This window comes from Physeter macrocephalus, chromosome 13 (assembly GCF_002837175.3).
Source record: "Physeter macrocephalus isolate SW-GA chromosome 13, ASM283717v5, whole genome shotgun sequence".
Classification (NCBI taxonomy): domain Eukaryota; kingdom Metazoa; phylum Chordata; class Mammalia; order Artiodactyla; family Physeteridae; genus Physeter; species Physeter macrocephalus.
In genome coordinates, this window is record NC_041226.1 from 67,278,560 (window position 1) to 67,297,618 (window position 19,059).

Sequence of the window (19,059 nt, forward strand, 5' to 3'; positions counted from 1 at the left end):
ATCAGGAATGTAGGTGGAAGGCCTCGGGCTACCTTCCAGCACCCTCAGGGCAGCGGAGCTGGTGGCCTTCTCTGCGAGTGCCGCCCTGCGCTCCAAGATGGGCTGCGGTTCACTTCCCCTAGCGCGTCCCCGAGGAGGGGAGAGCTCTGCATGGCGCTGCGCTCTACATGCACTTGACGTGTAAAAGAATCTCCCTGTAAAGAAATACTTAAAAGTCTGGATTTTTAGATATAAGCTATCATTCACCTGGAAATGAGACATGTAAATTTAGCCATTCAAATCACAAGCTACAAACTACATTAGTCTGCAATTTTAGCTTATATTCTATGAAGTACAGAATCTAGCATATTGGAGACGGCAGCTAGTAATAAGTGTGGAAATCAGGTGCCATTACCTAGTGAAGTGCCATCTCACAATCAGCTGGGGCTTCTGCCTAAAGCACCACAGCAGACCTGAGGTAGCTGGGTTGGAGCATCTGGCCTAAGCTAGAAGCTTACAGAGACTCTTACCTCTCACCAAGCCCTGACTCCAAACAGGAGTGAGCCGGAGACCCCATGGAACTGGGGTCTTCACCCCAGGCCAAGTTACCACTCAAGCCTTTGACAGTGTCCCTTAGGACCCTTGGAACCCACAGGAATAATCTACTTCCATTCCAGGCCAAACCTGGAACACTCCATTTTATCACAGCCAAACCCAAACGAGTAACAAAGGGAAGGTTACAGGGAGAGGGAGAGGTCTTGTGATCGCTTATTAGGAAGAATGAAGCTGCTGGGGCAAAGTAGTTATTTTCAAATACACTATGGGCTGTGCCATCCGATAGAGAAGGATTAGATTCGTTCAGAAGAGCTCAAAGAGCAAGAGTGGAGACTCTGCCAGTAGACACCTCCGGGCTCACTGTGGAACTCTGTACGCAGCTGCCCAAAGATGGACCAGCTAGCCTCCAGAGGCAGACAGTTCCATGTGGCCCTGGAAGGTTCCAAGATGGCTTGAGGGTCCACCTGGCAGGGCCTTGTAAGGGGGGCTGTTCCTCAAACCTCACTTATCACCGGAGTCATCTGGAGAGCTTCTTAGACAACCATGATTTCCCACGCTCACCTCAGCCCTATTCCATCAGCTTCTTCAGGGGACAGGGTCCAAATGACATTGAGGTCTTCTCCAGTCCCAAGATCCTATGATTCTAGAATAGTTAGATAGTTTTTGAACATTTACTATTCCTATTCATCTATTATTAATATAAAACAGGAAAACAAACTGTTTATACTCTTAACTAAGTTTCTATAAAACTAGCCAGTTCTTTTTTTAAAAGAATACATATATACCCCATAAGCCCATGAATATCATTTTATGAAATAAAAATTAGAAACATTAAAAAATACAAATACTGCATAGGATTAAAACATCATATGGTTTAAGATAAACAAAATAAATAATTACAGTGTGACACTACTTCCATTTTAAAACAACAGTTAAGGTATAAATGGGCTTACTTTAAAAAAAAATTATTTGGAGATAACCACGAGTTATCTTTTTCTCAGAAGAAAAAAACACAAAATAGATTTCCCTAATTTAAAAGCATCTTTTGAATGAAGAAATATGGATGCACATAGAGCTGGAATATCCAAACATGTAGATGGTTTGCTAATTCCCCATGAAGACGAGCTAGTCAGATATGTTCTTCTACTTGGTTATCTGGCAAAATTATTACTTTAACTGGTGAAAACACAGTGTTTTAAGCAATCAGGAAAGAGGAACAATCTAGTTTTAAATACTCAATGGTCATTTCTTATATAACGTAAACTTATTCAATACATTAAACACATGCATTTTTAAATAATTAATTTAAATTGAAGAATATGTCACTGATCCTTAATGAAACTTTCAAAAGTCTTAGCAGTAGTTCCACATTTCCCCAGCAGGTGGCAGATTTCTTGTCATACTGTCTCATCTTCTTACACAGGCCCGTGCTAGAGTTCATCATGTGTCAAAACTGTAGGGGAGGAAAGTTTATTTAGCTCCTGAAATCTCAAACATCACATTAGCTTAAACCTGACTGAGGTATGAATTAATATAATAAAAAGCATAGGTGCTCCCTGAGGATCCTCTTGTTTGTTAGTCTAGTACCTACCTGCTTGCTTCACTATGTGCCATAAGAACAGCTCTTTGTATGTTATGGTATCTATTACATTGTATCATAACTACTTGCCTCTTTACCCACCTAGAAGCGAGTTCCCATGAGTCTATGAGAACAAGGACCACACCTTATTTATCTTTGTTACCTTCAGGACCTAGCACCCTGCCTGGCAATAGAGGCCTTGAACAGTACTAACAGATTACTCACCATGTACAAAGTATCCTGTTATTAATGTAATGGAACAACAAAAAACAGAAGACATATATGGTCCTCATCTAAGATGGGAGGACAGAGCATTCAAACACAGACACAAATATTATACAAATGTGAGAATCAGTACTAGTGAAGACCCTTAGAGATCAAAATGGTTTCTTCACCTTCTGCATCACTGAGCTGTCACATACTGATTTAAGAACACTGAAAATTCAAAATGATATTTTTAGGCAGAAATTAATTAATATACATTTTCAATGGATCCTGTTCCATAATTCAAGATGGCAGACTATATCTCTCCACTAAACTCCACTGGAAAGATAAGAAATAGAAAAGGGAATAGCAATAGAGACAATGGGAGAGGTGGTTATGAGACAACACTGGAGCAGAGTTATCAACGAATTTCTAAACGCGGAAAACAGAATACACAGCTGAGATGATGAGTTGATTTCCTTGACAGAGAAGCCTGGGAAAGCCTCCTAACAGAAAACACTGGTGGGGAGTACATCACCCAGTGAAGCAATTAACTGAAGGACTGTATGGAAAATCTGTGCACGTCAGCTCTCCACTCTCGTTCCTTCTTTTGCACTGCAGAAAGAAACTGACAGCCTGGTGTTTATTCCAAGATAAAAAGTAAAAGGCTAAAAATAGAACAGTTTATTAAGAGAAAGATAGAGAGAAAGAAAGCGAGAGAGAGAGAGAGAGATTTTTGTATAGGTATTGATGCTCTTGAGTGAAGTCCCCTCTTTGTAACTTTTGGCCAGGGTGCTGTGTGGGATGGGCTTATTCTGTTCCAGGCCCACAGATCTAGAGAGAAGCCTGCCAGTTCTACACCGTGCTAATATACCTAAAGTTACCAATTAACCCACCCCGTTCAGAGAAGAAGCCTACTGGAGAAACACACCATTTACACCATCACAGAGGAAACTCAAGCCAGCTATGTATACTGATTAATCTCATTTTTTACTCTTAAATGTACACTAACAGCCAAGAATCTCCAGGCGTTTGAAGATAATCAACAGTAAAAGAAAAAAGGACCAAGATGAACACACAAATGATTCAACCAAAGGAAACCAAGAGAACCAAGAGAACCAAAGAGACTCTTAAAATAATTATAACTAATGTTTTCCAGAGATATCTGAAAAGTCAATAAAGCCACAGAACAAGAACAAATTGAAATTAAAAGAAAACAAGCAGGGAAAAGAAAGATTCGCTGGAAATTAAAATGTGACTGCCCTCTTAGAAGCAGCCGCATAGCACAGGGAGATCAGCTCGGTGCTTGTGACCACCTAGAGGGGTGGGATAGGGAGGGTGGGAGGGAGACCCAAGAGGGAGGAGATATGGGGATATAGGTATATGTATAGCTGATTCACTTTGTTTTAAAGCAGAAACTAACACACCATTGTAAAGCAAGTATACTCCAATAAAGACGTTAAAAAAAATGTGATTGCCCTCTTAAAAAGAAAGATCAATAGAAGGATTGAAGATAAAGTAAAAAAGTTTCCCAGAACACAGAGGGAAGATTAGGGAATATAAAAATAAAATATTAAAAACAGAAATGCAAAGATCATAAGAGACTACTATGATCAATTACATGCCAACAAACTGAAGAACCAAAAAGAAATGGACAGACCAATTACTAGTAAGGAGACTGAATCAGTAATCAAAAACCTCCCAATAAACAAAAGCCCAGGATGAGATGGCTTCACTGGTGAATTCTACTAAACATTTAAAGAAGAATTAATACTAATCCTTCTCAAGCTCTTCCAAAAACTGTATGGGGTGGGAACACTCCCAAACTCATTTTACAAGGCCAGTATTACCCTGATAACAAAATCAGACAATGACACCCTGAGAAAATTAAATTACACGCCAATATCCCTGATGAACACAGATGCAAAAATTCTCAACAAAGTATTAGCAAACCAAATTCAACAATACATTGAAAGAAACATCCACCATGATCAAGTGGGATTTATCCCAGGGATGCAAGGATGGTTCAACATCCACAAATCAATCAATGTGATACGCCACATTAACAAAATGAAGGACACACATCATATGATCATCTCAATAGATGCAGAAAAAGTGTTTGACAAAATTCAACATCCGTTTATGATAAAAACTCTCCACAAAGTAGGTACAGATGAAACATACCTCAACATAATAAAGGCCATATATGACAAACCCACGGATAACATCATACTTAAAGCAGAGAGCTTTTCCTCTGAGATCAGTAAAAAGGCAAGGATGTCCACTCTCACCCCTTTTATTCAACATAGTATTGAAAGTCCTAGCCAGAGCAATTAGGCAAGAAAAAGAAATAAAAAAGCATTCAAATGGGAGAAGAAGAAGTAAAACTGTCACTATTTGCCGATGAGATATATGATATTATATACAGAAAAACCTAGACTCCACCAAAAATGTAGAACTAGGAAACAAATTCAGTAAAGTTGCAGGATACAAAATCAATGTACAGAAATCTGTTGTATTTTTATACACTAACAGCTAGGTATCAGAGAAAGAAATTAAGGAAACAATCCCATTTACAATTGCATTAAGACCAATTTAACCAAGAAGAAATATATTTAACCAAGTGGGTGAAAGACCTATACACTGAAAACTGTAAGACACTGATGAAAGAAACTGAAGACACAAAAATAAATGGAAAGATAGTCTGCCCTTGTGGGTTTGAAGAATCAATATTATTAAAATGTCCATATTACTCAAAGCAATCTACAGATTCAATACAATCCCTATCAAAATTCCAATGATATTTTTCACAGATATAGAACACAGAATCCTAAAATTTGTATGGAACCACAAAAAGCTGAATGGCTAAAGCAATCTTGAGAAAGAAGAACAAAGCTGGAGGCATCACAAATCCTCATTTCAAGCTATATCACAGTAATCAAAGCAGTATGGTACTGGCATAAAAAGAGACAAATAGATCAATGGAACAGAATAGGGAGCCCAGAAATAAACATATATATATATATATATATATAAACATATTATATATATATATATATATATATATATATATATTAGTTTATGACAAAGGAGCCAAGAACATGCAATGGGAAAAGGACAGTTTCTTCAATAAATGGTGCTGAGAAAACTGTACAGCCACATGCAAAAGAATAAAACTTGACTGCTGTCTTCCACCAAGTACAAAAATTAACTCAAAATGGATTAAAAATTTGAACAGAAGACCTGAAACCATAAAACTCCTAGAAGAAAACATAGGTGATGACCTCCCTGACACTGGTCTAGGCAATGATTTTTTGGATTTGACATCAAAAGCAAAGGCAACAAAGGCTAAAGTAAATAAATGGGATTACATCAAATTAAAAAGCTGCACAGCAAGGGAAACCACCAAAACATAAAAAGGCAACCTATGAAAGGGTAGAAAATATTTGTAAATTATATATCTGTTAAGGGGTTATTATCCAAAATTTATATAGAACTCCTAAAACTCAACAGCAGAAAAACAAACAATCTGATTAAAAACTGGGCAAAGGATCTGAATAGATATTTTTCTAAAGAAAATATACAGATAGCCAACAGGTACATGAAAAGGTTCCAATGTCACTAATAATTAGGGAAATGCAAATCAAAACCACAAGATACCACCTCATACCTGTTAGAACGCCTACTATCAAAAAGACAAAAAATAACATAAGTGTTGGCAAGGAATGTGGATAAAAGGGAACCCTTGTACACTGTGGGTGGAAATGTAAATTGGTGCAGCCACTATGGAAATCAATGTGATGGTTCCTCACAAAATTAAAAATTGAACTGCCATATGATCCAGCAATTGCACTTTTGAGTATTTACCTGAAGAAAACAAACAGAAAAAACCCCAATTCAAAAAGATATATGTACTTCCATGTTCACTGCAGCATTATTTACAATAGCCAAGATATGGAAGCAACCTAAGCATCCATCAGTAAATGAATGAAGAAAGTGTGGTATACACACACACACAAACACACTGAAATTCAGCCATAAAACATTCAGCCATAAAAAAGAAGGAAGTCCTGTCATATGTGATACCATAGATGGACCTTGAGAGTATTACACTAAGGGAATTAAGTCACACAAAGAAAGACAAATGCCATAAGATCTCACTTTTACGTGGAACCTAAAAACAAAAACAAAAGCAACCAACCAAGCTAACAGCAACAGAGAACAGGTTGGTGGTTGCCAGAGGTGGGGATGGGGGATGGATGAAATGGGTGAAGGGGGTTAAAAGGCACCAACTTCCAGTTATAAAATAAATTAGTCATAGGGATGTAATGTACAGCGTAGTGACTGAAGTTAATAATACTGTCTAGTATACTTGAAAGTTGCTAAGAGAGATCTTAAAAGTTCTTATCACAAGAAAAAAACTTCTTATCTATGTATGGTAATGAATGTTAATTAACCTTACTGTGGTGATTATTTTGCAATATTTACAAGTATCAAATCATTATGTTGTACACCTGAAGCTAATATAGTGTTATATGTCGACTGTATCTCATTTAAAAAATGGAAAAAAAAGGAATAATAGGTCATGACCAAGTAGAACTTATTCTAGGAATACAAGGATGATTCAATATTAGGAAAAATGATTCAATATTAGAAAATCTATTAATACAGTTTATCATACCAATATATCCAAGTAAAAAAATCATATAGTAACCTCCAATTTTGAAGAGGCAGTTGATAAAATACAACCCATTTTGATAAAAACACTCATTAAACTAAGAATCAATGGATATTTCCTCAGCGTGATATTTCCTCAGTTTTTTATTTTACTTTTTATTTTTTTCAGTTTTTTAAATCTAAGAAATGGAAACAAATTAATCCAAATCACCCTCTAGTCATGACTAAGGCTACAAGATCCAGGAACCAACTTTTCATGGGGAAACCTATACCATGTACCAGATTAATTTAGGAGACAGGAGGTAATATTTTAGTTAGCTACGTAAGCCTTTTATTAAACCTCAGGGCTTGGATTTTCATATGTAGGAAATTCAGTGTGTCTTAAAGACAAGTGTTTCTTTTACTTTCTTCACCTCTACATTATGTCAGGAGGTTAATACTACACTGACTATGTGATGATCTGAAGCTACACCCATGGGGGAGTAGATTCTCTATCCATGTTTTAAATTTGTGAGTTTAGTTCACATAAAAATGAAATTTGTAATCAAGTCACGGACTTTGGTAAGGAAATTCTGACCTAATCATTTGATAACTTCACAAGAACTGAGTCTGTAATCTATTCTAATTTCACTTAATGCAACATATGGTTCATACACCACTGCAGAATAACTTACTTGCATTTTTCTTCTTGTTTTCAAGGTGATCTATTAGTTGTCGTATCTCAGTATCATACTCCACCCATTCTGGGACAATCCTGGCAGCAGCTTTTAGTTTAGGTTCTTTTGTTTTGGGGTTATTGCACTGAAAGTTTAAATAAAGCTTTGTTAATAAAAAACCATGTTCGAGGAAACATAAAGGAAATACTTGAGGCCACTGCTATGTCACTAGAGCAAACAAAATGCATTTTATAAAAAGCAGGGCCCTAGGTACTAAGTACTTGAAATACCGGAATTAGTTGAATAGAGAAAGGATCAAGTGAAATGACAAATCATAGTTTATATAAGCAGTGTTTAATGCAAACACCTCAATCAGAACTTTAAACAAAAATTGTTTAAAGACTTTTGGATGGTTCATAAGAAGTCTGTCAAACAATTCTGTAAAATGTTTGCACAAAACATCCAATTATATGACCATCCTGTAAAAGAACATAGAAGACTATATTAATAAATATTTGATTGCCTTTTCTTCAGACTAAAACCTGGTTTTATATACTTCATGTTTTCCATACACAGAACTATTTATCAGCCTTTAGAAACGTCTTGAGTTTCTTTGGCAAAAGCATTCATCCTCTTTCACATGCCTCTGTTCTCATTAGCAGTTATGATATTAAAAATCAGTTAACTGGAACTCATTTGTCAAAATACTGACAGTTGTGAAATTCAGAGTGGCTCATAAATCTCCACACCTTAAAAATATTTAACTAGCCTGCTTAATAGGCCCAGTGGAAAAACAATGGACTTGGATCCTCAGTCCTCATGGTTCCAATTTTTACTAGTAGTAAGACTTGGACGGTCCACACTTACTGGTAGTAAGGCTTGGACGGTCCACACTTACTGGTAGTAAGGCTTGGACGGTCCACACTTACTGGTAGTAAGGCTTGGACGGTCCACACTTACTGGTAGTAAGGCTTGGACGGTCCACACTTACTGGTAGTAAGGCTTGCACGGTCCACACTTACTGGTAGTAAGGCTTGCACGGTCCACACTTACTGGTAGTAAGACCTAGTCACTAAACTGTGTGTGTGTGGCGGCGGGGGTGTGGGCAGTGGCAGAATCTTAGGTTTTTTCATCTGCAAAGGACGAAATTAAAACAAGATCATCTCCTAAGTTCCTCTAATATTTGATCAATTTTAATTAGCAGTTGGTCCTATTATAGAGTTTCTTGGGAAATTAAATCAAGGTTAAAAGGCAAAAAGTAGAGGAGGAGTTTAAGAAGGTTCTGACTCTGGATGTATTTGAAGGTACCGCTGACAAGACTTGCTCATGGGCTGGATGTGAATTGTGAGAAAAGAGAGGCATCAAATATGACCCTAGTGTCTTTGGCTTGAGCACCGTAAAGAATGGAGATGCCGTTGACTGAGACAGGAAAGACTACAGGAGGAGCATAAACTTCACAAAGTTACACAAGCATCCTGTCTGCTCTACACGAAGCATTAACAAAGAATGTGTCCTGAAGCTCACTTCTACGCAGCATTTTCTTATAGTTGCCCCAACTTGCTTTCCCCTTCATCCTTCATGCCTTATGGGAGAGCTAAGTTATGAACCATGAGCCTGTTGTCTTATTTATTTATTTATGGCTGCGTTGGGTTTTTGTTGCGGTGCGTGGGCTTCTCATCGCGGTGGTTTCTCTTGTTGCGGAGCACGGGCTCTAGGCGCGTGGGCTTCAGTAGTTGTGGCTCGCGGGCTCAGAAGTTGTGGCTCGTGGGCTCTAGAGCGCAGGCTCAGAAGTTGTGGCTTGCGGGCTCAGTAGTTGTGGCTCGCGGGCTCCAGAACACAGTTTCAGTAGTTGTGGTGCACGGGCTTAGTTGCTCCGCGACATGTGGGATCTTCCCGGACCAGGGCTCGAACCTGTGTCCCATGCACTGGCAGGCGGATTCTTAACGACTGCGCCACCAGAGAAGCCCGAGCCTGCTGTCTTAATCCCTTCCTCATCCAACATTTTCAGTTCATTGCATTGTCGATTTCTTTCTAAAGTAATATATTTCTGAAGTAACTGGAAAACAGGATTTTCTTTGTAGAAATTAATTTCACAGGCAATGTGTTCTATAAAGAAGACAATGGAACTATTTTCTAACTATGTCAGAAACTATTAAAACAAAAATACTATGTTTGTCCTTAGTTTATGCTACAATTTCCCCCTGCTACAATCTCTATCAGTGGTGCTTAAGTGGGGTGACCACGCCCCACAGGGGAGCTGTGGACAGGCCTGGAGGTATTTCTGATTGCCGTAACGGGGGGCGGGGGGGGGTGCTACGGCCACTTAGTGGGTGGAGGCCAGGGATGCTGCTAAACACCCTCCTGTACAGCGCCCAGGTCCGCCTCCACAACAGGGCATTACTTGGTCCCAGATGTAAATAATGCCCCAGTTGAGAAACCTTGATTGAAAGGGAGTTGAGATAGTATCATGACATTCACAAACACTCTCATCCTCTCCTTCAATACCAGGAATCATGCTTTTTCCTCTCCATTAGGCCATTTCCTTGGGATTTTTCTTGTTAACTTTTTCCCCAAGAAGATGACCAAAAATAGCGTGTTCTTCCATTTTTATTTTAAATGTTTCTGTGGGAGAGACGATGTTGTCCACCAAAATTTGTCACCCATCCTTCTTCTTCTATGTAGACCTATTGCTAGGAAGTGGCTGCCCATCGAGGAATGACGATCCTTAGCTCCTCTTACAACCATGGGGCCAAGGCCTTTAGGATCAGGATGTATTCTCCACACTCCGTTCTCCTTTCCCTCCAGATCAACACTATCCAATAGAAATATGATGGAAACCACACAAGCACCTTTACATTTTCTAGCAGCCACATATAAAAATGTAAAAGGAACAGGTGAAATAAGTTTTAATACTATATTTTATTTAACCCAATATTTCTAAAATGTTATCAGTCAAAATGTAATCAATATAAAAATTAGTAATGAGATATTTTTACATTCTTTTCATTGTACTGAGTCTTCAAAATCCGATGTGTTTTACACCTTACGGCACGTCTCAATTTACACTGGCAACATTTTAAGTACTCTATGGCTGCATGTGGCATGTGGCTGCCATACTGGATGGATCAGCTCCAGATGGACACAGATGATGACAGGACCCTAGAGGACGAAGAAGCCACAAGATGGATGGAGACTGGTCCCTGAGTCATGATGTACAGGGAAGGTACTCACTGATAGGACACCCACTTAGGTCTGAACCTGGGTGTATGTGAAACCATGGAAATTTGTTAGAGTAGCTCAAGTTAATTTAAGTACTAAAGATCCCAAGGAGACCTTATGTCACTAACATATGAGTCACCACCTTATACAACATAACCTTAACATTTTACGTTACGTTCAGTAATGCTCTTGACCTCTCTTTAGAAATTTCCCTCGCTTTCTTCTTACCAATGCCATCTTGTTTCTGCTACATTCTATCCCCTATGATTGCAATCTAATATTTTGGCATGCTACTTTCTTTCTATACCTTTCTATACATATCTGGAAAAACATCCCTATATTTTATTGCCCTGTCTTATTTTGTTCAAAACTATGAATTCTAATATTTTGACAGTCTGTTCTTCAGTGAAGATCTTGTAAACAATTATTCTATACTTTTAGCACATAAAAACAATATGGTCAGAAAAAGAATAATATCTTGTACTATTAAAGATAATATATAGTATTGGAATATAATGTCTAGACAGCTGGATAATAAATGTTAGTTTAAAATATCTCATGTCTAGATTTAAACTGTGTAGCATAAACTGCTTAAAATGAAAATCTAAGAAAAAAACTTCTCAAAAATAATGAAGAAAAACAGACATGTATAGGATAATTTAACTAGACAGAGTTATTTTGGTTGTCTTTATTTGGCAGGCTAAACTGATGACATGTTAAGATGACAGCTAATCCATAAACATTTCAGCCAGCTCATGGCCTTGCTTTCAAAAGGCCTTGTGCAGAAAAGAATGAACACAGCAGGCCTGAGACTGCTACTCTTAGGCCCGTGCTTGCCAGGCTGGCCCTTGGCTGGCACCTGGGAACCTGGGTTTCAGGAGTGCTCCCACCGTTCCCTGCTAAGAACGGCTCACTGTGCCTAAACGGTGCAAACATGCGGTTTATGCTGACCACCTGCCTTCCTTCTGGATGTTGGGAATTTTGGCACGTGCCAGGCAGAGGGGGTGCTTGCCGTGACCAGGCCCCCAGTAAGGATCCTGGGCATTGGGTTTCTGGTAAGCGTCCCTGATAGACCACATTTCACATGGGTTGTTGTACTTCTTGTAGCTTAAGGAATTAGGGTTGTCCTGGGTCACTTCACAGGGAGAGAACTCTTGGAAGCTTGAACCTGGTTTTCTCTGGACTTCACACCATGCGCCTTTTCCTTTTACTGATTTTGCTTTGCATTCGCTCACTGTAATATCTTCACAGCCATGATTCTAAGTCCTATGAGTCCTCTTATTGAATCATCAAACCTGGGGGTGGTCTTGGGGGCCCCCAACACAGCCCTATACTTGCCAACCTGGGTAAATATAACAGTAAATAACAGACTGAGCAGCAGGGTGCCCTATGTGTGCCATTCCATTTGTAAAACAGAAAATATTTCTACTGGAACATTCCCGTATCTGCTTATACAAAGGAAAATGCAAACACTCACCAGATCAATTGTTTTGGCTCTTTGTTTGGATTCATCATCACACCAGGTTTCACACCACAACCAGTCTTGGGGAAGAGACTTAATGGCAACTTGGTAAATCATATTATTGGGAAGATCCTACAGAAAAAAAGAATGATTTAAACACAGAGGTATAGAAATTAGAGTCAGAGTGAAAGAAGTTGAAGATGTCATTTAGATTATAAACAGATCCTAAAAAAACATGCAAATCTGAGGTGTGTCTATATTTTGAAGCTTTAAATACTTAATTTGACCCAATAGTTTTGTGTCATGAATGAACCTGTGCACTGGAACAAAGACCACACCTCCCCTGGGCTTCACCCCTAGCATCTGAGGTGGAGAGAGAGGCCCAGAAACCCACCATTCCACATGCCCTCTCTACCTCTTATCTGCCTCGAAACACCAGGATTAATCACTTATACCGTGTCTGCTATTACTGTTTATGTAGTCAACACCACACTCTCCAGATTCTGAGGTGACTTTTCACTTTCCTATCAGCAAACTATGCTCCACAAATATTTTCACATTTCTGCATACTCAGAGCTTTCTAAGCAAAGATTGCTGGCACCTGGGTAAAAGGATGTTTAAATGGCAAATGAGCCTAGTAAGTTAAAGACAGAGACCTCTGCAGAGATTTAGAGACACCTTTCCCAGAGATACCTGCTTATATATGCCAGGGGTTGCAGAGCCCTTCCCAGAGAATATTTGTTTACATTCCAGAGCAAAGGGCATGTTTCCTCTCTCTCCCGGAGGGCACCAGCAGTACTTGTGTTAGCTGTCCCATCTAAGTTCCAAGATTCATAATTTTAGGGTTCTTCTCTCAACACTCCTATTAATCATCATACTGGAAGTTCTAGCCAATGCAGCAAGACAGGAAAAAGAAATAAACGGTATAAAGATTGGAAAGGAAGCAATAAAGCTGTCTTTCTTTGAGGATGACAGGATTGTTTATGCAGAAAATCCTAAGAATCAGTAAAAAAAAAAAAACAAAAAACCTCCTGGAACTAATAAGCAATGATAGCAAGGTTTCAGGATACAAGGTTAACATACAAAGGTCAATTGCTATATAACAGCAACAAACAATTGGAATTTGAAATTAAAAGCACACCATCATTTACATTAGCACCAACCTCCCCCCCCAAAAAACAAAAAACCCCAAATAAACCTAGGTAAAAAAATCTAACAAAATATGTTCCTCTACATGAGGAAAACTATAAAATTCTGATGAAAGAAATCTAGGAACATCTATATAAATGGAGAGATATTTCATGTTCAGAGATAGACTTAATATTGTTAAGATGTCAATTCTTCCCAACTCAATTTATAGATTCAACGCAATCCCAATAAAGGTCCCAGAAAATTATTTTGTGGGTATCAACCAACTCATTCTCAAGTTTATATGAAAGGCAGAAGACCCAGAATAGCCAACACAGTGTTGAAGAAGAATAACAAAGTCAGAGGACTGATACTACTGAATTTGAAGTCTTCATATAAATTCTATAGTAATTAAGAGATTGGTAATGGCAAAAGAACAGACAAATACAGCAATGGAACAGAATAGAGAGCCCAGAAATATGAGATTTCTTTGTATTTTCTGCTCAATTTTTTCCTGTAAATCTAACACTGCTCTAAAAAAATAGTCTATTAATTTAAAAAAATAAAAGCTAGTTAACTGTTCCCTCTTCCAACACCCTTTTCCTGGGAATCCATTCTTTAAATCCTTAAACAACCTGGTCTGTCATCTTATCTCAGCCACTTTCTCCCATGGTCATGTCCTAGCCAAGTCCTCTATAATTTCAATTTCATGCTCCCACTCTCTGACAACCTCTTGATTTTCAGCTTACTCCATCAAGTACTTAGATATCAGTATCTTTTGACCCCCATTGGGACCTCCAATCAACTGATCCTACCACTATTTCACTGTCCTTTATGATGTCTTCACTCGCCCCCTTCCTTAATTTCCATGGTTAATCATTATATTTAATCCCTTGAATATATTCTCAATTGTCTTACCATTCTCGCATTTAGTTGTACTCACCTGGCAAAATTATAGTCCTGGTTAAATCCAAACTCTGCACCTGCCTCCATGCAACTAAACATGGCTGGAGAAACACACAGATGCATACAGTACACTATACTATTTTATGTTCCCATCAGCAGTGTATGATGGTTCCAAATTCTCCATGTCCTTGCCAACGCTTTTACTGTCTTTTTTATTAGAGCCATCCCAGTGAGTATGATGTGGTATCTCATTGTAGTTTTGACTTGAAGTTCCTAATGACCAGTGATGCTGAGCATCTTTTCATATATTTATTGGCCATTTGTATATTTTCTCTGGAAAAATATCTATTTAAATCCTTTGAGCAGGACTTTCTTGGTGGTGCAGTGGATAAGAATCTGCCTGCCAATGCAGGGGACACGGGTTCGACCCCTGGTCCAGGAAGATCCCACATGCTGCAGAGCAACTAAGCCCGTGTACCACAACTACTGAGCCTGCACGCCACAACTACTGAGCCCGCATGCTGCAACTACTGAAGACTGCACACCCAGAGCCCGTGCTCTGCAACAAGAGAAGCCACTGCTCGCCGCAACTAGAGAAAGCCTGCACGCAGCAACGAAGACCCAGCACACCCAAAAACAAAAATAAAATCCTTTGAGCATTTAAAAATTGGTTCTCTTTTTGTTATTAAATTATAAGAGTTCTTTATATGTTCTGGATACTAGTCTCTTATCAGATATATGATTTGCAAATATTTTCTCCCATTCTGTGGGTTGTCTTTTCACTTTCTTGTGTCCTTTAATGCACAAAGTTTTTAATTTTGATGCAGTTCTATTTTTTCTTTAGTTGCTGGTACTTTGTGTTTCATATCTAAGAAACCACTGCCTAATCCAAAGTTATAAAGATGTACACCAATATTTTCTAGGAGTTTTATACTTTGCCCTCTTACATTCAGGCCTTTGATCCATTTTGAGTTAGTTTTTATATATGGTGTTAGGAAGGGGTCCAATCCATTGTTTACATGTGGATATGCTGTTGTTCCGGCACCTTTGCTGAAAAAGCTATTCTTTCTCCATTAAATTATCCTGGCATGCTTGTCAAAAATCCAGTGACCATAGATGCATGGGTTTATTTCTGGACTCTCAGTTCTATACCATTGATCTCTATATGTCTAACCTTATGCCAGTCCATTCACTGTTCATATTTAAAGGGTACAGTTTGATAAGTTTTACATACAAATATTCCTGTGACACAACGATCACAATCAAGCTCATTGAATATATCCATCACTCTCAAGTTTTCTTGTGCCTTTTTACAATCCTTCTTGCCTGTCCTTTCTACATCACCTAAGCCAGTTAGTTCCTGGGCAAACACGAACTGCTTTTTGTCCATGTAGATTGGTTTGCATTTTCTAGAATTTTGTATAAATAGAATCATATGATATGTATATTTTGGCTTGGCTTCTTTAGATCAGCGTAATTGTTTTTAGATTCATCAATGTTGTTATATGTATGAATAATTCATTCCTTTTTACTGTTGAGTAAATATGCCACAATCTTTCTGTCCAATCTCATTTTGATAGATATCTGGGTTTGGGGTAGGCAGTTTCTGATACGGCTCCCAGTGATCCGTGCCTCCCAGTATTCATCCTTTTGTGCAATTTTTCTCCTGGAGTGTGGCTGGACCTAGTGACTTCCTTCTAACAACAGAATATGGCAAAAGTAATGTGATGTCAATTTTCTGGAAAAGCTTGTGTAGAATTGATACTATTTCTTTCTTTAATGTTGGGTAGAATTCACATAAGTTTGGTAGAATTTAGAAGCTATCTGGGCCTGGAGATTTAAACTAAATTCAATTTCTTCAATTGTTATAGGGCTATTCAGGTTATCTATTTCATTTTGAGTGCATTTTGGTAGTTTGTGTCTTTTAAGTAATTTGTCCATTTCATTGAAGTTGTTGAATTTATTATCATAAAGTTGTTTGTAATAGTTTCTCATTATTCTTTCAATATCTGTAGATATTGTGCTGTCATGTCTCTCATTTCTATATTAGTAATTTGTGTCTTTTATCTTTTTTCTGATCAGTCTGGCTAGAGGTTTATGTTTTCTTAATTTTATCAAAGAACCAGCTTTGGTTCATAAGAAAATCTATGGAAACATACCATTTTTCCATTTTTTTCATTTCACTGATTTCCACTCTATTCTTAATTATTCTCTTTTCTACTTACTTTGGTTTCAAATTTGCTCTTTTTTTTCTAGTTTCTAGGTAGAAGCTGAGGTTGAGACCCTTTTTCTTTTCTAATATGTACTTAGTGCTATGAATTTTCTAAGAACTGTTTTAACTGCTTCAGATGATGTACCTTATCATTCACTTTGTATACAGAAGAGAAGCAGCCTAAGGCTAAAATATATATAAATTCACATGAAATGGTGAATGGTTTGGATGATTGGTCAGGGGCCCAGAAAGAAGATTAAGGACAAGGGCATGGGTCCAAGGGGGCAAAGTAGAAGTGACCCTGCTTATCCCTCCCAGTGACCTTCTTGGGGAACTTGTGCTTATTATCCCCATAATTCTGGGAGGCTCTGGGTCGTATCACTAGGTTAGGGGAATCTAGATGAAGGAATAAAGACCTGGGCCCCTCGACAAACTGTGACAACCGGGAAAGGCCATCTCAGCTTCAGAACTCCCTGTGGGCGTTGTCTGAGGCCTTTGCTGAATTTGTAGAATTCGCCTAATTCTGCTTCCTTTCCTTCTCCAACGTTGAGCTGTTAGTCCTGAGAGCACTTCCTAATAAACTTCCTGCAGGCTAATTTCCACTCCGCCTTCTGAACGCTTTCCACTCCGCCTTCTGAACGCTTTTCCCAACTCACAGTGACGGCTAAGTGTGACTTTCACACCAGATTGTGAGCTCCAGGGAGATGGTGTCACCTTGCTCTCGGGCTCTGTGTCACCTTGGCCCAGCACCGAGCGGGCTTGCTGCCTGATGAGGGTGTGAATGGAGAGCTCGGGCTTGACGTTCCTCTCCCGGTGGCCTCCGGGCTTGGGCTTGTCTGTTCCTGCAGGCTAAATTCCTGGATAACCCAACCTGTAATAGGCAGCTGAGCAGTAGCTGCTGATGTAAAGAACAGTGGAGGAGGAATATAGCTTGGGTTTTTGACTTTTAATTTGAGAAAAGTTCTGGGCATTACTGGGTCTATTTCAGTAGATTTAACATATGAGTTAGGCATTCAGAGGAGAGAGAAGAGCGAGATAAAGATTTGGGAATTCTTGGTAGAAAAGCTGGAAATTAAAGCCAGTGTATGTAAGAAGCCAACAGAGTGGGTACAGAATGAGAAGTGGGCCACGGGCAGAAACTTAGAGGATAGCAGCATTTAAATAAGAGGTAGAAAAAAAGTAGTTCTCAAATAAACTGTGCTGGGAAAGTCACAGATATCAGAGAAGAACCAGGAAGATTTGATATTATGAAAGTCAAGGGAGTTTCAAGAAAGGAGAGGTCAAAAACATCCACATCACGAAAAAGGCAAATAAGAAGAAACAAGAAGTGTTCACTGGATAAGAAGATATCACTTTGACTTTAGTGAGAAGTGTTTAGTGGACTGGAGGGAATGGTAGCCAAGTGCGTCCGAAGAAGGACAACCATCCCCCAAATGTGGTGATGTAGTGCTGGGAGAGTCCCTCAGATGTTTGCTGGCCTGCTAGAAAAATGGGTCCTTTCCTTAGTTACCCACACGCAGATAACCAGTAGGGTTCCTTATGAATGATCCACTGGGGAAATGACTAATAATTATAAAAATGTGATATTCATAATTTAAATCTGGAATGTTACTGGGGTTTACTGAGGACTCTATGTCTGTTTTTTTCCTAATTGGCAATATTGCAAAGAGGCTACCTTGCATTTGCACATATACATATTTGGAGTTCTCTCAACTTTCAAGAATGATTTTTTTAAATCAGTCCTTCATCAGTGTGCTCCTGAATCAATCATTAGTATTTTGACCTATAATATTCCATTTGCTTGATTTTTAAACAAACAGCCTCAAATTTCTATATTATCTAGACCCTCTGTTACCTCTCTTCCCTATGCCAGACTATTTTTCCCCTCTGTACTATTCCTCAAACATGTAAGGCCCACTCCCACCTTGGGACCTTTGCATTCGATATTCTTTCTGCTTGGAATTCTCACAGATATCTGCATGGTCAGCTCTTAAGCCTCCATCTGAACGTCACCTTCGTATAGATATATGGCCACTCAGTTTACAACAGCAAACTCTAACCCCTATTCACCATTCTGAACTCTATCATGTTTTATTTTTTCTCTAAAGCACTTATTACCTTTAAATATTGTTCATTTATTTATTTAGTTATTTTCCCACTAGAATGAAAGCACCATGAGCTAAGGATCTCTGTTTTGTTTTCTGATGTCCCAGGGCTTAGGAGAGTATCTGACACATAGTAAGTATTCAACAGATACCTGCTGAATTAACAAACATGTAAGGTTCTAGTAAGAACCTATATGCTATTTTTTTTTTTTTTTTTAATGGTACTGCTGTGGCCTCTCCCGTGGCAGAGCACAGGCTCCGGACGCGCAGGCTCAGCGCATGGCTCACGGGCCCAGCCGCTCCGCGGCATGTGGGATCTTCCCGGACTGGGGCACAAACCCGTGTCCCCTGCAACGGCAGGCGGACTCTCAACCACA

At 38.8% G+C, this 19,059-nt stretch overlaps 1 protein-coding gene across 2 annotated transcripts in view; it reads right to left on the reverse strand.

Annotated features, from left to right (window-relative positions):
* Positions 1-1,486: 1,486 nt before the first annotated feature.
* Positions 1,487-19,059, reverse strand: part of UGGT2 (UDP-glucose glycoprotein glucosyltransferase 2) — a 167,372-nt gene continuing 149,799 nt past the window's right edge. For both annotated transcript variants that reach the window (XM_055089472.1, XM_007106999.4), the window contains 3 exons: positions 12,347-12,463; positions 7,669-7,795; positions 1,487-1,987 (listed from right to left, as the gene is read on the reverse strand). In XM_055089472.1, coding sequence (XP_054945447.1) covers positions 1,965-1,987; positions 7,669-7,795; positions 12,347-12,463 — 267 coding nt within the window. In that variant the 3' untranslated portion in view covers positions 1,487-1,964. The remainder of the gene's footprint in view (positions 1,988-7,668; positions 7,796-12,346; positions 12,464-19,059) is intronic.